A 16,187-nucleotide genomic window follows, 5' to 3' on the forward strand; every position below is an offset into this window, starting at 1 on the left:
TGTTCTTCCCAGCCCTGGCCCAAAGATGGCTCCTTTCCACGCAGAGCTCTTCCCCTGGGTGGGCAGAGTTGGGTATAGTTATGGTCTTTTTTTTTTTTTTTTGAAGGATTTTACTTATTTTACATATGTGAATACACCTTCGCTGTCCTAAGACACACTAGAAGAGGGCATCAGATACCATTACAGATGGTTGTGAGCCACCGTGTGGTTGCTGGGATCTCTGGAAGAGTGGTCATTGCTCCTCACCTCCAAGCCATCTCTCCAGCCCCCCCAGTCACGTTCTTGATCTTCCCTCATGGATACCGTCCGCTGGCCAGCTGCTGCTCTAGTGTCGTTTGGTTGCTTGCTGACTTCCTCCCAGCAGATTGGTTGGTCAGAATAGGTTCCACCACAGCTTCAGAGGAAGTGATCATTCTTCCAAGCTGACCTTCTTGGGCTAGGGGTGTGGCCAAGTGTATTGTGTCTGCCTGGCATGCATCAAGTCCTATGTGTCATCTGTAGTGGGAGGGAGAGAAGAAGGAAGATGCATGGGAGGGAGGAATAAGAAAATGGGAAGGGAGGCTAAAGGAGGAGAGAAGGAGGGCAAAAGGCCGGTGGGAGAAAAAGTGCATCAGGGGCCGGCCTCCGCCCCAGCCTAGCCGTTCTGCTTCCTTTTTAGCCTAGCCGGATTGGCTTTCTCAAGGCCAGAACTCACTCATCCTTGTCCTCTAAGTCATTGTCCAAAGCCAGCTTTCCAGTCAACAGCTTGTCCAGGCGCCTTGAGCCTGTCACTAGCAACCACAGATTACATATTTCAGGCATATGCTTGCTGCCGGCCTCTTTGCTCAGCTTTCTCTCTGACCAACTCTGAGTACTCGAGGCCAGGTTTCTTCTGGAGCAACTGAGCAGTGTTGAGAAGCAGCACTATCCTTCCTAACAAGAGAAGAGGGTTTGGGGGATGGGGGTGGATTGATGAACCCGTACTCACAGGGCACAGGCTTAGAGGGCCTTTGGCATGTACCTGGACAGATGACTACACATCCACACAGTCTCAGAATTAAAACTTTTCTCTGCCTGAATCATGTTGATTGGTCAATAGGACATTCACTCTGATATGTTGCTTGTTTTGAATGAAAAACATCCCTACTGGGTGACTCTTTTTGCTTCCAAGAATGAGAAAAAAATCACAGTCTTATATTTGTGTGGGGGAAGTCCTGGCACCTAGGCTGACCGCTGTCTGTCTGCTTCTTTTCGTTCTTTCTGTGTAGACAATGATCCTGGGTCCACCACTCAGTGCTTCAGTACCACCCTGCCTAGCATGCACAGGGCCCCGAGTTCAGTCCCTTGCACCACCAAACCAAACCAAACCAAACCAAACCAAACCAAACCAAACCAAACCAAAATCGAAGCCAGTGAAAACCCTTCAACAATCCTACAAAGAAAGAGAGTGGTCCTGTAGGAGGGAGGGGCTGTGGAAGAAGACTCTGGTCTTGCCTCCCTGAGATCTTTGTGATCCTCTCTTGGTGGCTTAACACATCAAGGTTGAGCTAACAAGCCAGGCATCTAGGTTGAGTACAGATTAAAAGGAACAGTCTCGACAGTCTATTAGAAGGCACTTCCCAACTGATGCTCCGCTGCCTTCCATTTACTGTGCTCCAGGGCTTCTGAGGCCCCACAGAGTCATTCTTCTTGTTAGTGAGAGGTTTACTCGAGATGGGCCAGGACGTGTCTCTGCCGGCCAGACTGTCTTCCTTCGCTGTGTGAGGAGAATTCTAAGTTGGATTTCTTCTCAGTGCAGCTAGCAGCAGCATCTTCCCCTTTCTTCCACCCTCTCAGTTTGTTATCCGATGTGGGTAGGGCAACAATACTTGATTAAAAATAAAAAGTGATTGGTTGCCGGGTGGTGGTGGCGCACGCCTTTAATCCCCAGCACTTGGGAGGAAGAGGCAGGCGGATTTCTGAGTTCGAGGCCAGCCGGGACTACAGAGAAACCCTGTCTCGAAAAAACAAAATAAAACAAAACAAAACAAAAAGTGATTGGTTAGCTAACAGGATGAGGCATTTCTGAGTATAGAGCCTTCTCCAAACCTTGAGCCGCTTTGGTCTCTTCCTCTCTGCAGAGTGATATAGGCTCTGTGCTTGAGGCTGAGAGTAGCGCCCTCTGCAGACTTGGACAGCAGCTTGGTCTCTACCTGTGTGCAGAGTACCAGGCTCTACAGTGTCCACATCACACCGTTTCATCCTGAGGTGTCCTTGGCCTTCTTTGTCACTACCATTCTCCATAGAAAAGTGAAATAAGAACACCCCCTCCCCTCCGCCCTGCATCCACCTTAGGGAGTGGTTCATTTGACACAAAGACAACTCTTAGTCCCTCTAGACTTCACAATGGGCTGATAAGATAAACACAGGCTCTTAAGAGAGGAGAAACCCATGTCTCCTGCCATGAGGCCACACTGCCAGGCTCTGCCTTTGCTGTTCCATGACAGTGTGGAGGAGAGCATCTGCTGCCTTGGACCACTGCCTCCTCTTGACCTCAGACACTAGCTAGCTTCATGACTCCTTTACCTTGCAGAGATGATGCAGCTCATCAAAGGATCAATAAAACGGTGCTTTCGAAATGTCTTCTCCAGTTTCCTGCTTTTGGGGGTCTTGCAGGCCTCCAGACTAAGGGGCCATCAGTTCTCCTCTACTCCTGCCCTCTCTGACTCTTCTGGTCTTTGCAAGTCAGTGGTTAAGTGACTCCCTCCTTTTGCCATTGTTGTCCTCAGGCCCCCATATGCTGAGGTTGAGTCTGGGGCATCATGCATGGTAAGCACATGCTGTACTACTGAGCTGCACCCCAGCCCATGTGAGTTTTTTTTTCTCCATTGCCCCGCTCTCCTTTCCACATGTTCTTCCTTTAGTGAACAAGCACTGGGTCAGGTCCTGGGCTGGCAGCCATTGCCCCTCAGCAAACTACTGGTCAGTGGGGAGAGGGAAAGCAGGGAGAAGCATGCCATGCATTGGATGGGCACTTACCTCAGAAGCAGGCCCTGCAGGCCCTGGAAGGAAGAGGCGTTTAGTATTTCCTTGGTGACATCTAAACGCAGCAGCAGCAGCTGTGTAGCACTCATTTTTCTCTCTGAAGGAGCCACCATCCCTTCTCCAACGACCTGTAAAAGAAGAAGTTTATAATGATTTAATCATGTTCCTCTTTTCATTAGATTGGTAATCTTTTAGAGATCCTGTCTATTGGTTACAGAACTCGTCAGAGAGCCAATGCTGACACTTTAGTGTCTGGGACTGGGATTCCCATCTCATTCATTTCTCCGTTGCATAACCTCCTTTCTTTCTTCCCCATGCCTCAGCCATGAATGTTATGAGGATAATAAAGAGTTCTCTGTCAGCTCACATTGTGTACCTGTCAAAGATAACCCAGGCCTGGAGTTCACAAGGATACACCTGCCCCTCTACTGCTAGCTTCAGCTGGAGACTTTGAGAGGAGTGAAACAGTTCTATCACAAGTGGATTTAAATTCATAGGCATGGACTTTTGCAGTAGAAAGCCAGACTCTGGAATTTTTTTTTTTTTTTTTAAACACAGAAATATAAGAGTATGTATTTGATTTACTCCCATGTGTGGCTGTGGGAACTGACCACAGCAGCTGATTGACTTGCCTCATGCTCTAGCAGAAGCATGGTTTTGCCAGCTGCATATAGTGCCTACAGTTGTGTGACATTTGGAATTCTGTGAAGTTTTCAGAGGGTACATAAATTCAAGGGCCCTGAGAGGTGAGGTTGGAGGTTGTTGGTCATTTACGGAGGTTGGTTGCAGTTTGTTGATAGTAGTAGTCAAAGAAGAAACAAAAGGAAAGAAATTAGATTCAGAGATTTTCCTAATTCCTCTCTTCCCTTTATCCTTGTTGCTCTCCTATCTAGTGTTAGGGGGTGAAACGGAAGGGATAAAGGGTGGGAAAAAGAAGTACCCACGGAGTAGTAAAGGGCAGCTACGAGTGTGTGTGCATGTGGTGCATGTGTGGGGAGGTCAGAGGACAGGTCGCAGGGCTCCTTCTCTTCTTTCACCATGTGGGTTTCAGAGATGGAACTCAGGTCATCAGTCTTGGTGGCAGGCAGTGTTACTTTCCAAACTGTCTTGTCAGCCAGAGAAGTCTTTGTGGTAGGTGAGGTGCGTGTTGTGCCTTACTGGGTGCAGGAGTGTCAGGGTAAACAGCTCGTGTAAGTATAGCTGCTGCTGAAAGCACGAGGGACTTCTGCCTCCCAGAGGCCCGCCATGCTGCCCTGAGAGGAGGATAGATACACAGGCCCACCATGCTGCTCTTAGGAGGATACCATCTCAGCTCTGTCATTGCCCTCCATGCACATGTGTAATCTTGGTACTGTACTGTAAGTGTTATTTTGGTCCTATTTGTTCTTCACGGCTGCATCTTAAGTAGCGGTGGGTGTTTCATTGTAGTTCAGGCTGTTCTCATAGCTCGTAACACATGAATGGCCTGGACAACAAATGCTTCTTACAGTGAGGTTGCAAAGTCCAAGATCAAGGTCCCTGCAGATTGGGTACCCAGTGAGGATGGTCTCCCATGTTGTGCTGCCAGCTACCCTCTTGATTTATTCTTATCCAAGCAATAGTCCCTTCACAGGGTAACCTCATCTAATGTCATTACCCAGGTACTGAAGTGGGGCCTTCAGTAGACTAGAGTGACAGAATCATCAGCCTATTAGCCATGCAGCTCTTTGTGACCCTTGTGTGGCACCTGACTAAAAGTCTGGTGTGACACCTGGTGGCTCTTGGGAGACAGCAAAACATCTTGTTTTACCTCCCCTTGTCCATTTTTTACTTTGAGGTCTGCTTATCTTCCTTTTTCTGCCTGCCTTCTTCCCTCTCTTCCTTTTTTCCTTTCTTCCTTTCTTCCTTCCTTCCTTCCTTCCTTCCTTCCTTCCTTCCTTCCTTCCTTCCTTCCTTCCTTCCTTCCTCCCTAGGTGATATCCCCATGATGACTCTACCTTCAGTTTTAGCTGCATTAAGTGTGTTTTGTTCCTGAATGTTCGGCTACATGAGTGATTTCTCCCCTTGCAGATTGGCATTTTGAAGTGTGATTGCATGCATACAGCTGTGGTGTAAACAGGAGCAGGTTGGGGAACAGCCTATTAATAAAGGCGTGAACTCTGGGAAGTGCCAGTAGAGCAGGTCCATGCATTAATATGTGGAAAGAAACCGGAATGGCAGTTAGCACATCAACACAATGCCACAGTTGAGCAGGAAGCACAGCCCTGCTTCAGGGCTTGCTTTCAGAGTAATTGAAGGGCCCGAGTCCCAGCTGCCCGGTGGAGAACAAATAGGCAAGTAAATTGGAGGCCTCCTTCTTATGGTTTATTGATGCTGTTTTGACCAAGTAAAAAGATTATTTACCTATAAAGCTCAACTCAATAGTTTAAAAAAATAATGGGCTGTTTGAAAGGAGTTCTAAGAGATAAAAGGGCGACCGATGCTAATGCCATCATCTGATATTTAGATGGAAACCCAAGCAGAACAATTAGATTTATGGTATTTTTCTGTAATTGTTTTCCTTGGCGCAGACAATGCTAGGCAGGCTTCCCTGCTCTCTTCCCAGAGTTGGGCTCAGAAGGAGCCGAGCTTCACAGTGATGCTGTGCTGTCTCATTAGCAGGAAGCTAAGCTACTGCAGTAATGAGGGCCAAAGGTCTTTGCAGCTCAAAGCTGTGATGAAGTATTCCTGGTTTTTAGTTCCAGTTGGAGTTTAATGGTTTGGGGAAATAGGACTGTATGAAAATCTCAATTAGCTCTGTCCACCTGTGTTGCAGTCTTGTGTCCCCAGCTCTGCAAGGTGGTAGTTGATTCAGGTGTGCAATGGGTCTAGAGTATGTGCTTAGATTGCAGCTCTGGGTTTTGGTGTGTTTTCTGCTACCTTGGAGAGATCTATCTTCTGTCTGTCTATCTATCTGTTGGTGCATTTTGGGGCTGGTAATCTACAAGGAAGTATGGCATGTACTCCTTTGTTTTTCTCATCAAAAGTCCCACTGTCTTCAGTAAAAACAGTATCTGTCTCCAGATTGGTAACAAAGTCAGGCCATGCCAAGACATAGTTGCCTCACTAAGTGGCCCTTCTGCTTGTCTACTGACAGATGCACCAGCAGCCCCTACGTGTAGTGAGTGGTCCTGGACGTTAGCAATATGGGGTCACCAACAGAATGCATGGTAGTTCCTGAGAGACATTTCCTGAGGGCCTTTTCTAAGTCCAAATCCCAGGATAACAGTTATGTGCTTGGAGAGGGGCTAGGATGACAGGCAGAGGGGACTGTGGGGCTCCCTGCTCTTCTGTCTCTTCTTCTTATCCCTCGGGCCCTCTTGTAAATGAATCCCTCCCTTCAGGCCAAGAGATGGCCTCCCTGTTTAAAGATTGGGTAAATCCTTGAGAAGGAAATAAAATCAAAGTTTGATTGATCTGGCTTTAAATTTTGAGATTTTTAAAAAAAAATGTCATATTCTCTTAATGTGGACTCCATGCCATGGGGCAAGGGTAGAAAGTTGTTGCATATGGAGAGATGTTGTGGCCTTGGACCCCAGGAGCCCTGGCTTAATTAGTGCATTGTACTTGAGCAGGCTAAGGAATTTCCTTCTCATTCTTGACTCATTGCAAAACAGTTTTTCTTATTTTGGAGCAGATAGAAGCCATCAGGACAGCAGGGAAGACATAAAGCAAGCCGAGAACTAACCTCATGGCTCATTGAGTTTTTTAAACACTCAAGTTTCACCCAGGAACTTGGCATTGACTCCTGCCTCCTTCATTTTCTTTGATACAGTTTTCTTTTGATACATGCTACTGTTTGTAATTCAGAGCATACTCAAGCCAACTGAACTTTGACCCTAGTGGTCTAGGTTCTTTGAAGAAAGTTCTGTGAGACCTGGACTACCTAGAGGAAGAGGCTTGGGTAGGCCTTGTAGAGTGCTGTCATCTGGAGTCATCTTGAGCCCTTGATTTCACTAGAGCTGCTGTGCCTGTGTCTGTTGATACTGCTCAGAGAGAGAGTGGGGGAGAGTCCCTGGACCCTCACCTGGGCTTCTGCCTGCTCCCTCTTGCACATCTCAGACCGCTATATGGAATGCTGCCCTAATTGCACTGACCCTGTGATCTAGGTAACAGATACAGCATGGAAGGCTAACTGAAAGGGAGAGCCCATTTGTCATCATCCCTGCCAGGTGAGAGTTTTCAAAGGTGCAGCAGCTTTGGGATCACACACGCTCCTGTAAGTAACTCCTCACCTATGCTCTGTAAGCCCAATAAACTCATTGGCTCTCCAGGTTGGACTTAAGGATGGGGGTGCTTCATAGGTCGCCTGTTATATGGTGTTAGGGAGGTGGTGTTGCTCTACCACCCTTGTGTTGGACTCAAATACCCTCCCCGCTCCTTTAGATAGTTTGGTGTGTTCTAGAGATGGATATGGGGTGTGCAGTCATAGGCTCTCCTGGTAGCAAAGCCCAGAAGCAGTTTCTAGAGAAGGATGCTTGTGCAGGCTCTCAGTCTCATGGTCCCCCTCCTGACAGTACTTGGAGCATCTCTCACGGGCAGTGAGTCTCAGCATTATTTACAATTAGTTGCCATCAGAGTTTTCCTAATTCTGATTGGTCTTTACATCAAAGTTTTCCCAGGTCTGGAGGTGACTAGCAGGTAGCATTGACTGGACAGGGCTTTAGGTTGAGAACTGATAGAACAGTCCTGGGAGAAGGCAGAAGGCTGAAAGCTAACACACAGTGGAGTCCTAACTGGAGTACCCTCAACCGCAGAGAACAGAGCGAGCTGCTGGATATGGGGCTGGTAGCTCCATGGTAAATGAAGACCCTACGTATAGCACCAGCTCTCACATCCACAGTTGTGGGATGTGAAAGGTTCCAGGCCAGGCTATTTCATTCCTTGTCTCTCTCATGTTCCTTCTTGTTAGTGAAGAAATGATCCTGCATGGAAACATCACATTAGGTCTTTGTAAGTGCCTTTTCTGAGATGAAGCTGTTTCCACGCCACAGACATTTGGAAGGGAGTATGTTTATTAAAATATATTTTTATAGAACACATTATAGAATCTATAACTGAAAATTTATGGCAGAGTTTTGTGGCATAATATGTTCTTAATGTTGTGTGTGGATTTGCTCTGAACCCCCTTCTGCTTCAGAACCATTGGGTGGGCGGACATTTTCCAAGAGTCTTTCTAGATCTAAACAGTGCTCCATGGAATGAAGTGTTTGGTGCTTAAATAATGTATAAATCCAGTTGGACAGGAGCTGCCTGTCAGTTTTATTAACTTTGACCTTTCCGCCCATTATAAAGGTGGTTCACTTAATATTTAATGGTCCCTTATAGATCTTGACAGTTGGAGCCATGTTCCTGGAAACCAGGATCTTATATATGATTAACAAATGTCACTTAATCATTATGAGTCAGCTTGCAAGGGCAGGTGCTGTTCTTGAAGAAGGAAAGTGTTCCACCTACATGTGCTTGTGGAGCTGCACTGCCTGCTGAGATCCTCCAGGATGGGGGGGCTTCGCAGGGCCCTGCAAAGACAGACAGCAGTCAGCATGCAGCGATGCTGCTTTGCTTTTTGTTTGTTTGAGCAAATGATCCAAATGATGCCAGGTGGACAGAATCCCCTTGCCACTCTGCATAGTTAGCAGGACTCTTTCCTTGAAAAGAGTCAGCAGGGCTGGATCGGCTGAGCTTGCATGGACAAAGAAGATGGAGAGCCAAAGGCAGAGAGGGTTCCTTGGGCCAGGATGGACCCGGCCAAGCCGTCTCTCCCTTCATTCCAGAAAGGCCCTTGCTTATTGCTCTCACTGCAGATTCTGGTGGTGAAGATCGAAGCCCAAGCAGCTGATATTTTGAAACGTTGTCTTTCAAACTTGTGCTGTCCCTTGCTTCCATTGATTTCCCATTTAAGGAATCTGAGGGAGAAAACCAAATCTGAGCAAAATTCATTGGTCTAAGATGAGTTGTAAAAGCCAAATTATGCCCTTCTCCACCCTGTGAAGAGCCCCTGTTTTATTATGAAAGTCATGTGTCTTTGTCCTGTATGGGGTGGCCATAGGTGCCCCAACAGATCCACCAGGTAAATCAAGTGCCTGTTAGAAAGTAGTATGGATGCTCCAAATACAGCCATCTCTGCCTTGCTGGGTCGGGGGTTGCCAGCTTCTCTTTTATAGCCACTTGCAAGGAACAGATCATTTTAATTGTCTTTGTTTTTTCTCTGTGTGCAGGCCAGTGGCCTTAGGTGAGGCCATTTGTTTTTCAGAGCTTTATTGCCCTTTGCATCCAGGCCCAACCCTTTATATATGGTGGTCACCATTTCATTACCAAAAGCTGTAATGCAGCTGACTCAGCAAAGAAAATCCATGCCTTGGAAAAGCGATCGGGAAGAAATTGATTCAGAATGAGTTACTGTTTGTATGTTTAGTTAATTCTAAATATATATTCTAAAGACTTTGCTTCATTTGAGAAGAGGGGAAGAAGTGTTATCAGTTGCTAGAAATGGTCTTGGTCCAAGTTTTTAGCTTAGCATCTGCACATCTGAGTGTTTTGTTTATGCCTATTCAGGACTGGGATACCTGTCAAGGCTAATTTTATTGTAGAGAGATTGATGGCAATTCTTAGGATCTAGACTACAAAAGCAGAAGAAGGTTACTGTCACATGTCACAGAGATGTGTTTCATTTGGCAGTGTGTGAGACTGGGGGGACTATGTTTTTAATTTAGATGTTGGGATGGCAGAAGTTGGGGGTCTGTCTAGGGAACCAGGGAGCTTTCTTCAGTGTTGGCAGATTCTTGTCTTGAGTGGAGTATTGGTCACACAGATCTATGACTTTGTCTAAGCCAGTGGTTCTCAACCTTCCTTATCCTGTGACCCTTTAATACAGTTCCTCATGTTGTGGTGACCCCAACCATAAATTTGTAACTACTTAACTATAATTTTGCTACTGTTACAAATCACAGTGTAAATATCTGTGTTTTCTGATGGTCTTATGTGACCCCTATAAAAGGATTGTTTTACTCCCAAAGGGGTTGGGACCTCCCCACAGGTTGAGAACCATTTGGTCTAAACACATCAAATGGCACATTTAAAATGCATGCATTCCACTTTACATAAAACAAAAGTACGGTGGGTTTCTATGCAATGTTGTCTGTTAGAACTAGGATGTGCTATTTCTCCCCTCCACAGAAGTCAAAATACTATAGGGAGTAAAATGATCTGTGTTAAGTAACCTCCAAGCTCAACAGTTTGTCCAGGAATAAAGCAAAGGGTTCTGGCCCCAAGCCCGCATCATACATGTAACTTTCTCTCTGCTGCACAGTTCGGTGGCATGTGACTGGAAATGAAATTACTGTCTCTACCATTCTCTCCAGAGCCTGAGTCTTGTTTGTGCAAGTTGCTCTCAGATTAAGTCCTGAGCTCTTATCCTGACACTTGTACCATCACCAGTGGGAAAACTGAGTCCAGAGAAAGGTGTGCTTGAGCCTCTGTGACCAGCCGAGTCAAGGTCCTGGCTTACCACAGTCCAGGATCACTCTTGTAGTTTTCACTATAAGCAAGAGTTCCCAGAACTTACTCTGTGCCTGGGGAAGACTGTTGAGATCTTATTAGCAGCACGCTGCAGGCTTTCAGACCACTCCTTGAAACACCTGGGTGAATTTCCACAGCCACATCTCCCCTGTTCTGCTAGTATTGGGAAATGTGCAGTGCTCCGCAGCCCCTCTGTACTCGTCTCTTGGTTCACGGTGCATTCTGCTGTTTGTAAATCAGTGTAGCGATGCTGGAGGTCCTTTGCTATCCAAACCACTTTCAACTGTGTCCAGTTTTCACTAGTGCGTTCTTAGCGCGATGAACAATTTTGCTTCTATTTCTCTTCATGTAATTATTACCTTATGAATAAATTCCTTGTAGCAGAATACTAGCAGCAGTATTTGAAGTAACATAAAATGTGTAAGGTGACAGAATGGCCTGGGGTTGATAGTGTAACGCCTGCTGTCCTGAGCTCATGGAATGTTCTCTCCCTCTTGTCTCTGCAGCTGCAGTACCATGCAGGTCTAGCGTCTGGCCTTTTGAATCAACAGTCCTTGAAGCGCTCTGCAAATCAGATGGGTGTGTCTGCCAAGCGGAGACCAAAGGCCCAGCCCACCACTCTGGTTCTACCGCCTCAGTGAGTGAAGGGTTTGTGGAGGGGTTTCCCATGGGTGAACATTGCTTTGTTCTCTTTTGGAGTTGGTGGGAAGGTTTTGGTTTCCTTCCAAATAGTGATTTCCTTTTTAAAAGAACTCTATCAAGACTAGAAAGTGTAACTTACCTAAGGTTTTCTGGATCATTTATGACATAGTTCCTAGTTTACTACATGTCTGGCATAACTTACCCGTTGGGAGTTTTAGGTACTTTATATCTTATTGTTTCCTCAGACCAGTTCTGAAGCTGGCAGAACACCAGTAGATCTGACCTGTGTGCACTCTGCTAAGCACAAGCCTAGAAGACATGCTTAAGCTGGCATAGAGTTAGAGCTGGGCTGGCTGCTGCCTTCACCTTGTAACCCACGTGTTCTTGTTTTTATCCCTAGGAGGGAGATAGGAATGCTTATCATTCCTGTGCACATCCCTGTTCCACCACGAGTCAGCACCCAAGCTACCTTTAACCCTATGCTGAGTATTGTTCCCAATTCTTCAAATAGTTAACTTTAGCCTGGTATGGTGGCATGTGCCTGTGAGTCCCAGCATGTGGGAGGCTGAAGCAAGGGGATCTCTGTTTAAGGCCACCTTGGGCTATATAGTAAGATTCTATCTCAAAACAAATCCCAAAAAACTTCCAAGAGCAAAAAAGACAGTTTTGCTAGTCCTTGAACTTCATATAAAATAAAATCATATGTTGTCATTTGTGCTACTTGTGTCTGTGTGTGTGTTCATACACACACACATACACACACACACACACACACACACACACACACATACACACCACACAAGTGTATACACTGGGGATTGAACCCAAAGCCTTTTGACTACTAAGAATGTGTTTTTCCAATGAGCTATTTCCCTAGATCAGCATAAAAATATGAAGCATGGGCAGGGCGGTGGTGGCACATGCCTTTAATTCAGCACTTGGGAGGCAGAGGCAGGCAGATCTCTGAGTTCGAGGCCAGCCTGGTCTACAGAGTGAGTTCCAGGACAGCCAGGGCTACACAGAGAAACCCTGTCTCGAAAAACCAAAACCAACCAACCAACCAAACAAACAAAAATATGAGGCATGAATGTCTTTTTTCCAACTCCATTTAATAGTTGTTGTGTCAGTTGGTTCAGCTAACTGGCTAGCAAGCTGTGTGCTGAGAGGTCTTGCTGGTAGGTTCTCTCTGAGAGTGCACACACCTCAGAAGGGTCACACTTCCAGGGACTGTGTGTGGGCTTCAGTCGTTCCCCACCCATTATTCTCTTCGCTGCCCTCCCCCTTGCCCCTGTCCTCAGCGCAGAACTTCATCTTTACATGGAAGGCTTGAAGGGTCATTTGCATCTAAGACATGCATGCTCACCTTCACTCAGGAGCTCATTAATTTTGTCTGGTTAGCAAATACTTATTGTGCCTACTATGTGCCAGGCAAGGTTCCACGTCCTGTAATTACAAGCAAGATAGTTACCAATACCATGGTTTCCAGTTATAATTAATGCTGGGAAAAGAATAAACAGGAGTAGAGAGTGGGAGGAGGAGCCTGCTTAAACACAGCGGTCAAACAAGGACCCACTAGCGGAGGCTTGCGGCAGAGAGACTTGAGGAAAGAGAGGACTGAGGAAGGTCCCTGCAGCACTCTGCAGCAGCCGGCACCTGTCCATTGCTGCCTCCAAGTTCTGTGAACCTCTCAAAGCCTGCATCAGCCAGTCAGGAGGAGCACAAGCAAGCCGCACTCTCCCGGGTGTCTTTGCATGCTGCATGCATATACATGGGCTGTGTTCTTTGAAAAGAAGCTGAGAAGCAGAAAGCTTCTTGCAGAGTGTTACTCTGTTGTTGCATAGTGTTGACTCGGTGACTCTGCACATCTCAGCACGAAGCTCCCCGAAGTCTGATGGGCCTTGTAATCTGTCATTTTCCCTGCATGGATTGTCTACTGAGGCAAGATGTTTGGCAAGAAGTGAAAGACTTTCTAATGGTCCCATAAGACCGAAGCCAGAAAGTGTTTGTTGCTAACTCTCTCCTGACAAAAGTCAGTTCTTGGTCCATCTGTTCACCATTTGTTAATTTGCATTGGCTTGAAACCTGTTTACAGGTGACATGCTATTATGAGGACACTTAGAAGCTATTTTAAGCACCAAGGCAATCAACAGACACTGTTCTGATGCCAAAGGGAAGGAGAGAGAGGAGTGTTCACAACTGTCATCGTACATTTATAATAGATCACTCAAAATACTTGGTTTCAAAGTGAGAAGTTGTTACAGCAGCCCAAGAATACAACAGTGGAATGATTTCCTGTCCACTAGAGCCATTTCCTGCAGAGATCGACTGCTCCTCTTTCACATCTTTGAGCTCTAGGGTTCAGCCTCCTGGAATCCCTTCATAGAACTTCTGCCTCATAGGCAGGATCTATATCCAGACTTGCACACAGCTCTTCTGTTGGCTAGGAATAGAACATGGCATAGATCATGGCCTACTGGAATCATGAACATTTTTTAAAAATTCAACAACAAAAAAAATGAACTCATAATAGATGTGTAATGTAAAGAAAAACAAAAGGTAGCAAATGCATCACACCATCCCAAGGAAACTCCTTTTAAGGTGTGATAGATTTTTTTTTCAGTGTACACACATACACGGGGTGGGGGGGGGAGAAAGAGAGAGGGAAGGGAGGTCATTTTTATAAGCAAAATTTTACAAAAGGGAGCAAATTGAGATCTTCTCGTTTCTGTGCTAATGTATTATTATGAAGGCAGCATGATGTGGTCTCTGAAGTATTCAAATGTGCATGTTAATAGTGTAATAGTTGAGCCATCTTACACAAGAGCCCTAATCACAACACATGATCACCATAGGTTCACTTTGCCATTAAGAAAATTCCTGAGCCTCTGTGAAGCACCCAGATTTACCAAGGTTGCTATAATAGTTAACTGTTTCTTACCCCCAACCCACCACTCTCAAATTTAGATAAATTGCCCCTGATCATAATGTTAGCAATAAGAGGGGCATTCTCTGTCCTGTCATCCTAGGTCAGGGTTTTGAGAGTGGCTTGCCTGGGCAGGTCTGACTCAGTCTCTTAGTGTGTTCTACTGAGACGTTAGCCAGGGCCATAGTCATCAACGGCTTAGCTCAGGTCAGGTCACCAAGGCCATACAGTGACCCCAGCTGAGCTCTCAGACTATGGCGCTGGTTAATTTCCCATTTGAATATTCTGAGAGTTCACGAACAAGCCTGCTGCTGTTGGGTGGTGACAGGAGGTTGTATTTCCCTTATCACAGGCTTCTTGAGTGTCCTCAGGTATGGTCCTGGCTTCTCCAACTAGGGATGAGCCAAGAGGAGGTTGCCCTTTTCTGACTTAGCCTCAAGAGTGTCTGTTGTCCACTATTCTGTTCATTAGAGATGAGTCACTGAGTGCTAATGGCATTCAACAGGAGGGCACAAACTGTCCTTTGTGAAGGAGAAAATGGCAAGGAAAAATGGACTGCAGGGAAGGGTGGCTAAGAGCAAGCCCCATAAGATCCATTTACTTAGGCCCACAAGTGTCCAAGTCTGTGCATCAAGAAGGAGCCTTAGAGGGAACTGAGGTGCACTTCTGATTTCAGGAGACAAGAGATGGGGGAACAAAGGGGTCACAGGGTATCAAGAGTGTGTGCCAGGTCCTGTGCTAGACAAGACCCATGTTCTCGTCAGGTTGCTATGGTAGAGGGCTATCCTCCAAACATAGTACCTAACACCTTCATCGTCCTGCTGCAAGACACTCTCAAGACCAGGCTTGGTGGCCCTTGACATTCCCTCATAGAAGAAGGGGCTGGGGTTGGTCCTGCAGGCTCTCTTCTACACCTCCTGGCCATTGGCATGTAACTCTGCCCTAACTACACTTGTCCTCATGGTATGAGGAGGTGCTAGAGTGAATCGAGTATGGATGTTAACTGAAGAAGGGATCCCTTGATGCTGTGTTAGGGAAGTCAGCATCTGGCCTGGGATGAGACTATCCTGTGGTACGGCTGGTTAGGGACACCTGTATTCTGAAGCCTGTTAAACTCAGCTTGGACTTCTGTGGAACCAGACTTTGATTTTTCTTGGAGCTTTTTAAGGAAAGGGTTGGTGTTTGTAGACATGTCCCTGAGCAAGACCCACTTACAGACCCCAAGAAGTTTCACCAGGTTTTCCTTCCTACCAGCTTGATCAGACTTCTAGGTTTCTAAGGCTTTAAACCAGTGAAGAAAGCAACCAGGAGCTTCCCAGGGTTGTTCCCTCTTGCACCCTCTATACTGGCACTGCTGAGCTGTGCAGCAACCATGAACAGGAATGTGGGGCAGTTGTAGAATGTGTTTTCAGATGCACTGGCTTGAACAGTAGTCACCTGCAGACTTGGTTGCTCCTGTGTTCTATAGAATGAGTGAGTGCTGGGATTAAAGACTCATCCCCAACTCCCCACTCCCTCCTACCCACGGCTGAAGAAGCCTGTAAGGTGTGCTACTGAGCATCCTCCCTCCAGCTGTCCTAAGTGCTCCTGCTCAGTGATATTGCTGGCAGAAGGAGTGCTGTTCCATCAAAAGAGGCAGGCACCCTGTTGCTATGGAAACATTGCTGGACCTTTGACACCTCCCCAACCCCCATTGGATTGAGGTTAGCTTCCGCCTTATTTGATCGGTCTATGAGTCATGTTTGGAGAGAGACCTGTATTTCATATCCATCAGGTGTAGCTATGTTGTGCTCTCTCCCAATGACAGGTTTGGGTGTGCTTCTCTATTAACATGGGATGCTAGTTTGGATTTGTATGGTCAGGTTGAAGGGTCCACAGAACTGTGGCCTCAACAGCTAATGAAATGATGAGCTGGCTTTCAATGGCCAGAGATAAAAGAGCCCTTTCTGCTCTAACCCAGCATGCCTCAGCTTCGTTTAGGTTTGAGGAGAAACTAGTTTCTCTGAAAGGTTTTTTTGTTTTTGTTATGTTATGTTTTGTTTTGTTTTGTTTTAATTACTACCACTATGTCATGCAGGCAGGG

General features: G+C 46.3%; 1 protein-coding gene across 3 annotated transcripts in view; it reads left to right on the forward strand.

Moving 5' to 3' along the window:
• Med27 (mediator complex subunit 27) overlaps positions 1-16,187 on the forward strand; it is a 178,653-nt gene that overhangs the window by 52,688 nt on the left and 109,778 nt on the right. For all 3 annotated transcript variants that reach the window (XM_031369581.1, XM_031369582.1, XM_031369583.1), the window contains one exon: positions 11,046-11,176. In XM_031369581.1, the coding sequence (XP_031225441.1) occupies positions 11,046-11,176 (131 nt within the window). The remainder of the gene's footprint in view (positions 1-11,045; positions 11,177-16,187) is intronic.

Source organism: Mastomys coucha, unplaced genomic scaffold (genome assembly GCF_008632895.1).
Source record: "Mastomys coucha isolate ucsf_1 unplaced genomic scaffold, UCSF_Mcou_1 pScaffold15, whole genome shotgun sequence".
Lineage (NCBI taxonomy): Eukaryota > Metazoa > Chordata > Mammalia > Rodentia > Muridae > Mastomys > Mastomys coucha.